The 12,775-nt window shown below is 44.8% G+C and overlaps 1 protein-coding gene across 1 annotated transcript in view; it reads left to right on the top strand.

Moving 5' to 3' along the window:
* The window catches only part of umad1 (UBAP1-MVB12-associated (UMA) domain containing 1), a 151,117-nt gene that overhangs the window by 99,688 nt on the left and 38,654 nt on the right, over positions 1–12,775 (top strand). The window contains exon 2 of the mRNA XM_068009655.1: positions 2,526–2,608. Within this exon, the coding sequence (XP_067865756.1) occupies positions 2,526–2,608 (83 nt within the window). The remainder of the gene's footprint in view (positions 1–2,525; positions 2,609–12,775) is intronic.

Raw genomic sequence — 12,775 nt, 5'->3', positions numbered from 1 at the left:
GACTGAGTGTGACATCAAAGGGCCCTAGCAAAATTGAAGTCAATGGGAATCGGGGTAAACTCTCCACTTGTTGGAGTCATACCTAGCACAAAGGAAGATGGTTGGCCTCCAACAACCAGAATCATCTTAGCCCTGGGATATTGCTGTATGAGTTCTTCAGGGCAGTGACCTAGGCCCAACCATCTTCAGCTGTTTCATTAATTACCTTCCCTCTAACTTAAGGTCAGAAGTGGGGATGTTCGCTGTTCATTGCAGTGTTCAGTACCATTCGCAACTCCTCAGATACTAAAGCAGTCCATGCCCACATGCATCAAGACCTGGAAAACATTCGGGCTTAGACTGATGAGTGGCAAATAACATTCATGCCACACAAGCGCCAGGCCATCTCCCATGAGAAAGAATCTAGTCATCTTTCCTTGATTATTATCATCGCTGAATTCCCCACCATCACCATTGACCAGAAACTTAACTGGACCAGGCATATAAATACTGTGGCTATAAGATCAGATAGAAACATTTGACTTAGGAGCAAGAGTAGGGCCTTCAGCCCTTCGAGCCTTCTCTGCCGTTTGATAAGATCATGGCTGGTGGTGGGAATGTTTACTGGATGCTGATAGGATTTCATGTCTAGGGAAAATCTCAGGATGAACTCCAACACTTGCACTGTCCAAATTAAATTTGCTTTCTTCTCAGAATTTTATACACCATGTGTATCAATTTTTAAATTTATTTTGCTCCCACTCTTACCAAACAGAAGGGCTGAATTTTCCTGGCAGATTGGATACTGGCTGGGAGGTGGGAGGGCTGGCAATATGGCGGGAGAAGGCATCGGGAGTTCAGCCCAATGTCTTCCTGCCACCATGCCATATTGCCAGCAGTGGGAACTTTGATGGTACAACAGCCACTGGGCGTCCAATTGAGCCACTTAAGTGGCCAAATAAGGGCCATTTCCCACTCCTGCAGGCATTTTGTCCAAGTGGGGAGGGCCTGCCTTCACACGAGGAGACCACCAGGTAAACTCTGGCGGCCTCCCAGCGGTTCTGGGGTTGATGGACACACTCCTTGATGGGCATTCCATGGTCCATGGAGGAGCCCCCCTGTGGCAATGGCCATTGTCAGTGCACCACAATCCCCCGATTGCCGAAGCCTGCCTGCCTGCCTGCCTGGCCCTGGCTTCCCCCAACCAAAGTAACCTCTCTTCAAGGGAGCCTGTGAAGCACCTTGGGATGTTTTATTACATTAGAGATGCTGTACAAATTGTTGTTGCTACAGTGATTGAATGTGGTAGTATATGATGTTGTTTCATAAATTAGTACTTTCTACATGTTTTCTTGTGATTAATACTAAAGTATGGGGAATAGATTACACTAAATATTTGCAGATTGCACAAAAATTGCAGAATTTACCAAACCTTCCAGCAAATTTCACTGACCCCCAACTTGGTTCTGTTAGTGTTTTAGTTATTTTTTCATTGACATTTTCAGCCATCAGCAAAACAGTACTGTCCTTGAGAAAAATGCATCCAGGCTCTGAGCTCCAAAGGTTTGAGAGGTTTGGCAATTTGCCTTAATTAAGTAAAAATTATGTGTTATAACATTACAACATGGTAGTATACAATACAAAAGATAATCATTTCTGCTGTATTAAGCAGCGGCTTATTTATTTAAGGATAATTATTAAAGAGCTTCATGTTTTTGTTCAAATTTGTTAAGGTTTTACAGTTGTTTAAATCTTTGCTTCATAACAGTTGCAGAACTGAATTGGGAAAAAAAATCAAATTTTAAAATGTACTGAATTACATAATTCAAATTAATATTTATATGAAAATAAACTACTCATAACAGTACAAAAACAGGACCATTCGAACAGAAGTAGGTCATTTAGCCCCTCGAGCCTGACCTCATGGCTGATCTTCAATTTAACTCCATACACCTGCCTTTGCCCCTTATCACTTAATACCTTTAGTTAACAAAAATCTATGAACCTCAGATTTAAAATTTACAATTGATTTAGCATCAATTGCAGTTTGCAAAAACTAGTTCCAAACTTCTACTGCCCTTTTAGAAGTTTTTCCTAATTTCACTCCTGAAAATTCAGGCTCTAATTATTAGTCTATGGCCCTTAGTCTTCGACTCCCCAGCCGGTGGAAATAGTTTCTCTTTATCTACCCTTTCTATCCCCCTTAATATCTTGAAAACTTTGGTTAAATCACCCCTTAACCTTCGGAATTCCAGGGAATGCAACCCTAGTTTGAGTAATAAAAGCAGCTTCTATCTCCCCTCCCCCACCCCAGCCCAACTAACAGATCCACCTAAAATTGGTCCTTCACAGTGAGTTATGGGGCAAGGGAAGAGAAGGGAGAAGACCCATTTCCTGCTCTGTGTTGGTTTGCCAGTGAGCTTTGCCGCTGAGACAATTTCAGTATGTGGTTCCAAATCATTCCTGTGCTGAAGTAGGCTTCGTCAGCAAGACCTTACCATATTATGAAAGAATTAGCTTATACTTGTTGATTTATTTGGTTACAGGAGAAACAGCAAATGAAAAGCAAATGTTGCAGAGTCCTGTGCCAGTTGGAGAAGTAACAAGCACATGCTGTCAATCAACCCAGGTACAAAATATTCAATGGATGATGGTACTTGGTTTACATTATGTTTACACTCGATAAGAGGGCATGAATAAAATCATTTTGTATAAATCAGGATTATAAACACTCCAGGCCCTTTGATATTCCATTATTTCCATGGCTTTGTGTACTTGAACACCTGTGCTGCATTTGCATGAGGGACAATTATTTAATGTAAATGTCATCCAGTATATGCAAAATAAAATTGAAGCATGGGTCATTTAAATTTATTTTCATTAAGTATTGCATTTATGGCAATTATTTAATATTTATGTGTGCTCATCCTACAATGTGTCATCCAGGTTGCTTTCAGGACTTGTAATTATTCATGCTTCATACTACTCCCCACCTTCTTAACGCCATGCTTTTAGAGGAAACCTTGGCAACCATTTTAGTGTAAATTCATCTTTTATGAATTGTCTTTGTACTGTTTCCATAAATACATAATTTTCTTTCCATTCCATTCTCACAATCCTTACACCCAGAGTCGTGTCTTCTACATGCTTCATCTTAAACATCTCGACAAAGCTATAGAAACAACAAAGAAGCCTTCCAATTCAAACAAGACTTAAGTAGATAGAGTTAAAGTAAAACATACAGAAATAAATCAGGTGAAGCTTTCGTCACATTTATATTTATCATTCTAAATGAAGGAAAATTGTTATTAATAGTTTGAACCTGCATTCATTAGTTGAGCCCTATTCAGACTTCAAGTGCATTGATACTTGTATCTAAATTAACAGCTCACAGAATTATAATTAAAATGATTGCATATAAAAATGTTTGCCAATAACTTTTCCTGCCAAAAACACTTTTTCAGTGTATCTTCTTTAGATATACTTTTTTGCCTGATTTATTTTCCTTGCACTTCCGGGAAGCAGCTTGTGACATTCTTCTATGTTAAAGAACTATATAAATGCCAGTTGTTGTGTTTCCACACCTTAAACATACTGGTGCCGAGTTTCTGCTTTGGGTACAATCGGCGATTCTGGTGTAAATTGTGCTTGTTTTGAAAAGTCTCCTCTCAAATTCATTTGCATGTCGCTCGATGCAAAATCTGCCATGAACCAAAGCAATTAAGCAGTGTTTTATAATGTATTTTCTTTTAAAGAGTATGTTTTAAAAAAATAAATTGATATATTTAAGAGTGGTAACTTGGCATAGTTTGAATAATATGGCTGAAGATGGATCTATCACAAAAATAAGCATTTTAAATCACAGCGTCAGTGCACAGTGGCGCAGTGGTTAGCACCACAGCCTCACAGCTCCAGCGACCCGGGTTCAATTCTGGGTACTGCCTGTGTGGAGTTTGCAAGTTCTCCCTGTGTCTGCGTTGGTTTCCTCCGGGTGCTCCAGTTTCCTCCCACATGCCAAAGACTTGCAGGTTGATAGGTAAATTGGCCATTAGCAATTGCCCCTAGTATAGGTAGGTGGTAGGGGAATATAGGGACAGGTGGGGATGTGGTAGGTATATGGAATTAGTGTAGGATTAGTATAGGTGGGTGGTTGATGGTCGGCACAGACTCGGTGGGCCGAAGGGCCTGTTTCAGTGCTGTATCTCTAAACTAAACTAACCCACCTCTGAGTAGCCAGATTTTAAATTACTGAAAATGATTTTTTTTTTAAAACAGAACTATTTTCTAGTTACATTGGGGTACAGTAATCAGTAGGTTCCCCCCAAAAATGTTAAACTTTTCAAAACATACGTATTAGTGTCCTTGCATCTAAAAGATCTAGCTTAATGTTTGGAGCATTGAGGCCAGCAAACAAGCGCAATTAGTGGAAACTCACAATGGTTATCAATTGACCCTAGGGTTGTGGACAGTTTTGTGAGCGGGGCCTACTTCAAGCACGATATTTTTAAAACGAGCAAAAAAGATGCAATTCAGACTTAAAATTCCAAGATCTTCTGCACCGGTTACACCAATATTGGGGGAATGGCTCAAAAAAAATGCTTAATTGAATAGAAACTCCAGGCCCCTGATTTATGAAATAAGGTCTGCAAAGTTGAGCTGCGGGAATTGCAGAAGTTTGGCTCACCTCCATAAGTTCCTAATATAGGAGAGTCAGAGAAGGTGCCATATGCACACCATACTTCCCTATAGTGAGAAAGGAATTTCCTTTTATTGGTTGAAAGTAATCATGATGTCATTTTGTCTGTTTGAGATACAGCAATATACTACTGTTATGATAAGTAAGAAGAAAATAGCTTGTTTGTTGTGCTGTTGTGATTCCCAGAGCAGGCCACCTTTAAGACCCTGCATGTGACTTGATGTGAGTATTTATAGTGGCTCCCTCCAGTGGCTAGGGCCACACACCCACATGAGAATAAAGATGGATGCTTACAGAGTGAAGCACATGTTAGAAAGCTGAAACTTGTGCTGTCTTTTGTGTCAGCCAAATCAAACATGGGCTGGATTTTGTGCTCAGGCTGAAGGCGGGTTCTATGGTGGGGAGGGTTGTGGCGGTGGGGGGGTGCAAAGAATTGGCGCGGATTTGTCTGCCATGGAACCTGACACCGTAATGTCGGTCTCCAATTTACTTGGAGGTGGCAAAGTTCCATGGTGGCACCTCCGCCACTCTGTGACGGGACCGTACTTTAAATATGTTAAATACCTTTTTGCACGAATTAGAATGTAATTCGCCGCAATCCTACCAGCCGTTTGCAATCTTCTGCATGACATGTGGCATTCAGGTGCCTTTAATTTCCCATCTTTGAAAAGCTGGCTCCACCAAGACGCGAGTCCTCGATGCCTGCAAAGGTTAGGTAAGTTATGCCTTGTTATCCTATTAAATTTGTTTTAACATCGGACATTGCCACTGTTAATCTGCAGGTGTGAGGGGAGATTGGAACTCTGCAAGTGTATACTGTTGGGGGGGTGGGGGAAGCGGTGAACTTTGCAAGTGGATATTGTTGGATGTGAGGGGAGGTTGGAACTCTGCAAGTGGATACACTGTTTGGGGGGTGTGGGAGGGGGTGGTGGTGGAGTTGGCAGAACTGGGAAACTGTATAAGTTGATTTTGTCGAGGGTCCAGTGCAGGCAACTCAAATGGTGTTCAGATGGTCATGATGGCTCGCACTTATTTAAAAGTTGTGAGGGCAATATCAAGCCATACTATAGAGCACGTGCTGGAATACTGCCGAAGCAGCAATTAACACAAATTTCTACCCAGATAGGTGTACTTGACCTTTTAAAGGAATCCGTAGTTACAAGTAGCATAGAGATGGGTATGATTCACCCTGATTTCCTGGATCCCCTTGCAGTAATGAGGCATCTCTGCCAGAGGTAGGCCCAAGAGGCAGGTACAGCTCAAGAGGAAGCTCCTAGATGGGAGCAGCAGCAGCCACCAAGGCAAAGACTCTGTAAGACTCAGTTGATGTCAGTGTCAGCGCCAGTAACAACTGCATATGTCCAGAGAGGCCATCACACACTTCTGCGCACTGCTGAATGATGATTTGCAACTAATGGGTTTTGGTGGTCACCCTATGCCTGAAGCCCTCAAAATTACTGTGGCCCTAAACTTTTATGCCTCTGGATCATTCCGGGGATCCACCGGCGACATAAGAACATAAGAACTAGGAGCAGGAGTAGGCAATTTAGCCCCTCGAGCCTGCTCCGCCATTCAATACGATCATGGCTGATCTCATCTTGGCCTCAACTCCACTTTTCTGCCTGTTCTCCATAACCCTTCAACCCATTACTAATTAAAAATCTCTCTATCTCCTCTTCGAATTTACCCAATGTCCTGGCATCCACCGCACTCTGGGGTAGTGAATTCCACAGATTCACGATCCTTTGAGAGAAGTAATTTCTCCTCATCTCTGTTTTAAATCTGCTTCCTCTTATCCTAAAACTATGAACTCTTGTTCTGGATTCCCCCAGTAGAGGAAACATCCTCTCTACGTCTACTTTGTCAATCCCCTTAATCATCTTATATTCCTCAATTAGATCTCCTCTCATTCTTCTAAACTCCAGAGAGTAAAGGCCTAAACTGCTCAATCTCTCTTCATAGGACGAACCCTCTCATCTCTGGAATCAATCTAGTGAACCTCCTTTGAACTGCCTCCAATGCAACTACATCCCTCCTCAAGTAAGGGGACCAAAACTGTATGCAGTACTCCAGGTGGGGTCTCACTAATGCCTTGTACAGTTGCAGCTACACTTCCCTACTTTTATACTCTATTCCTTTAGCAATAAATGCCAAAATTCCATTTGCCTTCCTTATTACCTGCTGCAGCTGCAAACTAGTTTTCTGCGATTCATGCATGAGGACACCCAGATCCCTCTGCACCGAAGCACTCTGAAGTTTCTCTCCATTTAGATAATTTGCCTTTCTATTCTTCCGACCAAAATGGATAACCTCACACTTATCCACGTTAAACTCCATCTGCCAAATTTTGGCTCATTCACCTAACCTATCCATATCCATCTGTAAATTTCTTATTTCTTTATTGACATGTGTGGGGTCTCTCAATCCACAGTGCACCGCTGCATCAAGGAGGCGACCGATGCTCTGCTCAGGAGGGCCAGCGACAATGCCCACTACAGGACTGACCCTGAGAATCAGGCCGAGAGGGCCATTGGATTTGGGGCCATTGCGGGATTCCCACAGGTTCAATGTGTCATCGACTGCACACATGGGGCCATCAAGGCTCTCACGGACCAACCACCCACCTTCATAAACAGACAGAGGTTTCATTCCATCAATGTCCAACTAGTGTGCGACCACAGAAAGCACTTCCTACAAATATGGGCTCGCTTCCCGGGCAGCTGCCATGACTCATACATACTTCACCAGTCCCAGGTGCCACTGCTTTTCACTCCCCCCGCTCACCTTCAGGGGTAGATTCTTGGGGATAAGAGCTACCCTTGGTGACATGATTTCTGACGCCAGTGAGGAACCCCACCAATGATGCTGAAGAGCAATATAACGCCTGCCATGGCTCCATCCGAACAGCCATCGAGCAGGCCATTGGTACAATGAAGATGCAGTTCCGTTGCCTCGATAGATCTGGTGGAGCCTTTCAGTATGCAACAGACAGGGTTTGGCGCATCATTGTAGTCTGCTGTGTTCTGCGCAACATTCCAGTTCAGAGGTGGGAGCCTTGCAACATGAAGAAGTATGGGAGCATGAGACATCCTCCGATGATTAGGACACAGAGGGCACACAAGGAGAAGCGCACTTGGGAAATCAGAGAGCACGGTGATGGAGGCCAGACATGGTGAGCAGCATGCAGGGCAGGCAAGGCAGAGACTAATAATTGGGCGTTTCCACGATCCATGAACTTCAGTAAATGTGTTTGTTAACAAAACTCACCATCATGCATGTGGTCTCAAGTCCTTTGCGTCCATAACATCCATCTCTCCAGCATGACTGGCTGCAACAAACTGTGCCATTGCCCATGTGACATCATTTGTGCAATTATACATCATGCATTTTGGCATGTTTATGATGTAGTGGTCACAAGAAAAAGAACATCATGGGACAGGACGTCAGAAATGCTCCATCCATCAATATCGGCGACCACGCTCTGGAAGTGGTTCAAGAGTTCACCTACCTAGGCTCAACTATCACCAGTAACCTGTCTCTCGATGCAGAAATCAACAAGCGCATGGGAAAGGCGTCCGCTGCTATGTCCAGACTGGCCAAGAAAGTGTGGGAAAATGGTGCACTGACACGGAACACAAAAGTCCAAGTGTATCAAGCCTGTGTCCTCAGTACCTTTCTCTACGGCAGTGAGGCCTGGACAACGTATGTCAGCCAAGAGCGACGTCTCAATTCATTCCATCTTTGCTGCCTCGGGAGAATCCTTGGCATCATGTGGCAGGACCGTATCTCCAACGCAGAAGTCCTCGAGGCGGCCAACCTCCCCAGCATATACACCCTTCTGAGCCAGCAGCGCTTGAGATGGCTTGGCTATGTGAGCTGCTTGGAAGATGGCGGGATCCCCAAGGACACATTGTACAGCGAGCTCGTCACTGGTATCAGACCCACCGGCCGTCCATGTCTCCGCTTTTAAGACGTCTGCAAACGCGACATAAAGTCCTGTGACATTGATCACAAGTCGTGCGAGTCAGTTACCAGTGATCGCCAGAGCTGGCGGACAGCCATAAAGGCGGGGCTAAAGTGTGGCGAGTTGAAGAGACTTAGCTGTTGGCAGGACAAAAGACAGAAGCGCAAGGAGAGAGCCAACTGTGTAACAGCCCCGACAACCAATTTTATCTGCAGCACCTGTGGAAGAGTCTGTCACTCTAGAATTGGCCTTTATAGCCATTCCAGGCGCTGCTTCACAAACCACTGAGCACCTTCAGGCGCTTACCCATTGTCTCTCTCAACAAGGAGGCCAAAGATATTGGCATGTTTATGATGTCAGTGGTCACATTGGCAGTGCTATAAGGCTTATGATGTAATTGAAAGACACATAATCACTCCATGGTGGAATGTGGTTTTCAGACAATCAAGGCTGCTGATTGGCAAAAAAACACATTTAATTACGGTACACATGTACACATCTGTCTCACCAGTGAATACCCATATGTGTCGAGGTGTCTTTTTAACACGTTTGCAGTGCTCCTTCACGGTGTTACCTTTGTGCTTGCAGCTGGACTGGAAGCAGGCTGCTGATCAGGACACCTGTTGGCCTGAGATGATTTTGGCGGTTGTCCTCTAGGTGCCTGAGGCCTGGAGAGCCCTGGCTGCCTGACAGCCTCCTGCACCAGTGCAGGACTGTCCTCGGTTGTCGCAGTTGCTGGAGCTGGACTCACTGGTGGAGGGGCTGAGAGGCCCGTGTCTACACTCGAATCATCATGAAGGAAGACCCCTGCCTCTTCTCCCTCAAGGCTCGTTGGTACCTCCCTGCTCTCCGGAGAAAGACTATGAGCGGGAACACTCTCCAGGCTCCTGGTCCTTTTGTTGCCTTGCCACTGTTGATTTAAAGTCATGGCCAAGGCGAGGGTTTGCAGGTCATGGCGCATCTGTGGAATGTGGCTCTCCATGGATGAAGCCATGCACTCACATGCCTGGGACATGGCAGCAGTCATGGCATGAATGGACTCCTCCGTCATCCACTCATGGCTGCGCATGGCCTTTGGCATCTCTGCCAGATACTGCCTTACCTCTCTCTGCAGCTCCAGCATGCCCTGTGCTGCCGACACCAGAGGCTTATCAGCCTGGGGCTCAGCATGGGCCAGGCCACCCACAGTCCTCCGACTGTCAGAGACCTCGGCAGTCACAGCCTCAGCCAGCTGCTCAGGCGCGTGCGTGGTCCTCTCACCAGCTTGTGCCTCCGAATCTAATATCGATCGGATGCCCACCAAGGTGAGAGTATCTGCGCTGGTGGAAGGTGCAAGAGTGTCATGGGACAGTGCAACTTCTAAATGTAGCTTGTCCTTGGAAGTTGTCGTTGTTTTCTAGGTGTCTGCGCCGCCCTGCAAGATACAATGTGAAGAACAGACATTTAGGTGTTATGGTGCACATGTCGCATAATGACAGCATTGAATTTCTATATAAAATGCAATTTCGGTTCATTCTGTGTTTGTCAACAATCATTCTCCTCTACTGGGATCCCGAGCTTGACTTCCAATATGGCATGTGCTCCTTGGCTCCCAGCTAACTCCAGCACCTCCTCTTCGCCCTGAGACAGAGGCCACAGGTGGGGCACCCTGTCACCGGTCCTGGCCGCCTCCCTGCTGTTGTGGGCCCTCTTCTGAAAGATCAAGGATGCAGTTACCGTTAAGTTCCAAACATCTCTACAGCACGCCAATGCTAACATAGGCCCCTCTTCTGCACCTGGGGGATGTCGCTGCTCTCATACTGACTCTATCTGTCATGGGTCTAAATTGGGCTAAGATAGAAACGAGGAAGACTGGTCTCATTTATGCAGTTAGTAATCTGCTATCATTACGATATGATCCTTCTATTATCAGAATGGCTGTGTCAACTGTGCATCTTTATGCTTGTGGGCAAGCGGATCGCAGCAAGCTATGTGGAACTGCGCAACTTACCTTGGCTGAGCGTAGGACATCATTCACCCTCTTCGTGCACTGGACCCAGTTACGACTGGTGACCCCTTGGCTGCTAACCTCCTCTGCGATCTCCCTTCAGGCTTGCTTGGTCAAGGGGGAGAACCTCTTCTTGCCATTGCTGGGGAAGAGAGCCTGCTGCCTTTCCCTTGCAGCCTGGAGGAGAATCAGCAGGGAGGCATCACTGAACTGTGGGGCCACTCTTGCTCTTACATCTACCATGTTGCTATTGATGCCCGGGGGGATGTTTGCTGAGATGCAAACTGATGCCAAACCGAAGAGGTGTTGCTGCAACAAACTGGTCTTGAATGCAAGGAGAGCAAATGCAGGGCTGGCAGTCTTTTAAAGATGGCGCCAGCACCTGATACAACATCAGGTGATGCCATTCACGGCGTTGCCAATGCTGCCCCCACCGCGTAATTGGGGGGGATGGCTGCCATCATTATGGTAAGTGGTCAAACGGCGGCACGGCCACGAACGTCACATGCAGGACGGCCGATATTTTGCGCACCCGTCACCACTCCTGGCGGCACAATTACAAAATCCAGCTCATGGCATCAGAAGTGGCGGATTTCATCGCAAATATGAAAGTTTAGGACATTGCTTAGAGAAGAGCTTTAGCAGCCTGAGAGATTCGTATCCTCTCTACACAATGTTCATTGGAGTAGTGAGTACTGTCTCGGTGATTTGATCATAGGCCCGAGAAGTCAAAATGGCCTATTGTCAGATTCTGGCACTGCACCCAATGTGCTGCAAAGGGAATTTCAAGGTGAACTGGAAAGTTTTTAAAGGATCCTGGAAAGATTATCTGATGGCTACAGAACTGGACAAGAAGCAAAAGATAGTCCAGATAGCTACTCTTGAGAGCTGTAATAGGTCAGGCATACAAAGAGAGGTTGAGCATGTTTGGAATGAGTGAGGATGATGCACAAGAACCAAGCAAGATAATTGAGAAATTATCTGAACATTTTGCACCCGCAAGAAATATCTTGTATGAAAGATACATTTTTCATAGTGCCGACCAGCTGCCAAATAAGAGTGTTGACAGTTTCTGGTCCGGTTGATGCAGTTACCTGAGCCTTGCAAGTTTGGTACGCTGCTTGATGAGATGTTGAGAGATACGCTGGTACTAGGATGTCGAGATAAACCGGTTCAAGCCAGATTGTTTAGCAAGCTCACATTTTTTTTGACATGGTCTATTCAGGTTTGAGAACACATCAGTCAATCGCTAAAGGGAACACTGGATACGCATTTATTGACTTAGTGTTCTTTTCAGTTCAATGAGTCAATAAAACTATGAACACTAAAGGACTCAGTTGAAAACATATATCATACACTTATACATTTGTTAATTTTGATTGTGCTGTGATTGGGATCACTGTACGATTTTACTTTTATTCTTTTATGCAAGTAATTCAAAGAAAATGATGTTATGGTATGTGAGGAAAGCATGACTTGTTTGCTGTGTTGTTGTGATAACCAGAGCAGGCTACCTTTAAGACCCTGCATGTGACTTGGTGAGTCTATTTATATTGGCTCCCTCTCGTGGCTAGGGCCACACACACCCACACAGATACCGGAGAATAAGAGTGAAGCATATGTTTGCATGCTGAAACTTGTATTGTCTTTTTGACAACCAAACTAAATAACTAGGTAGCAGCTTACTCTTATTTAGAATTTTTTTTATTCACCAGATCACACAATTTTCTGAAGTCTTTTGAGCTTATTTGATTGTATTCTTACCAGCCACCATATGACTTTGTGTCTTGAAGTTACTGTTGGCGATATTAACAGACAGGTGTTTAATGGACACATGATATACCTGATATTGATAATGGGAACTGTATATGACTGTGGATTAGACTTACATGATATGATAATGTGGGTAGAATATAAATGAGGAAATACTAGAATCAATAACCCAATGGAAACACATCATGCGGCTGCTCTCCAGAAAATCGGGTGCAGAGACCTGAGGCTCATGCTCTTCTAAGGCACCCAGTATGCTCCAATGTGGGAGGTGAGTGCAAAGAAGACTTGCATACAATCTGTGCTGTAGGGTTTTTAAGCCGTGGCTTTAATGTAAATTGACTAATCACCTCATAATGCAGCTGAAGTGCTTAACTAA

This window comes from Heterodontus francisci, chromosome 2 (assembly GCF_036365525.1).
Source record: "Heterodontus francisci isolate sHetFra1 chromosome 2, sHetFra1.hap1, whole genome shotgun sequence".
Taxonomy (NCBI): domain Eukaryota; kingdom Metazoa; phylum Chordata; class Chondrichthyes; order Heterodontiformes; family Heterodontidae; genus Heterodontus; species Heterodontus francisci.
This window is presented reverse-complemented; position numbering and strand designations above follow the sequence as displayed.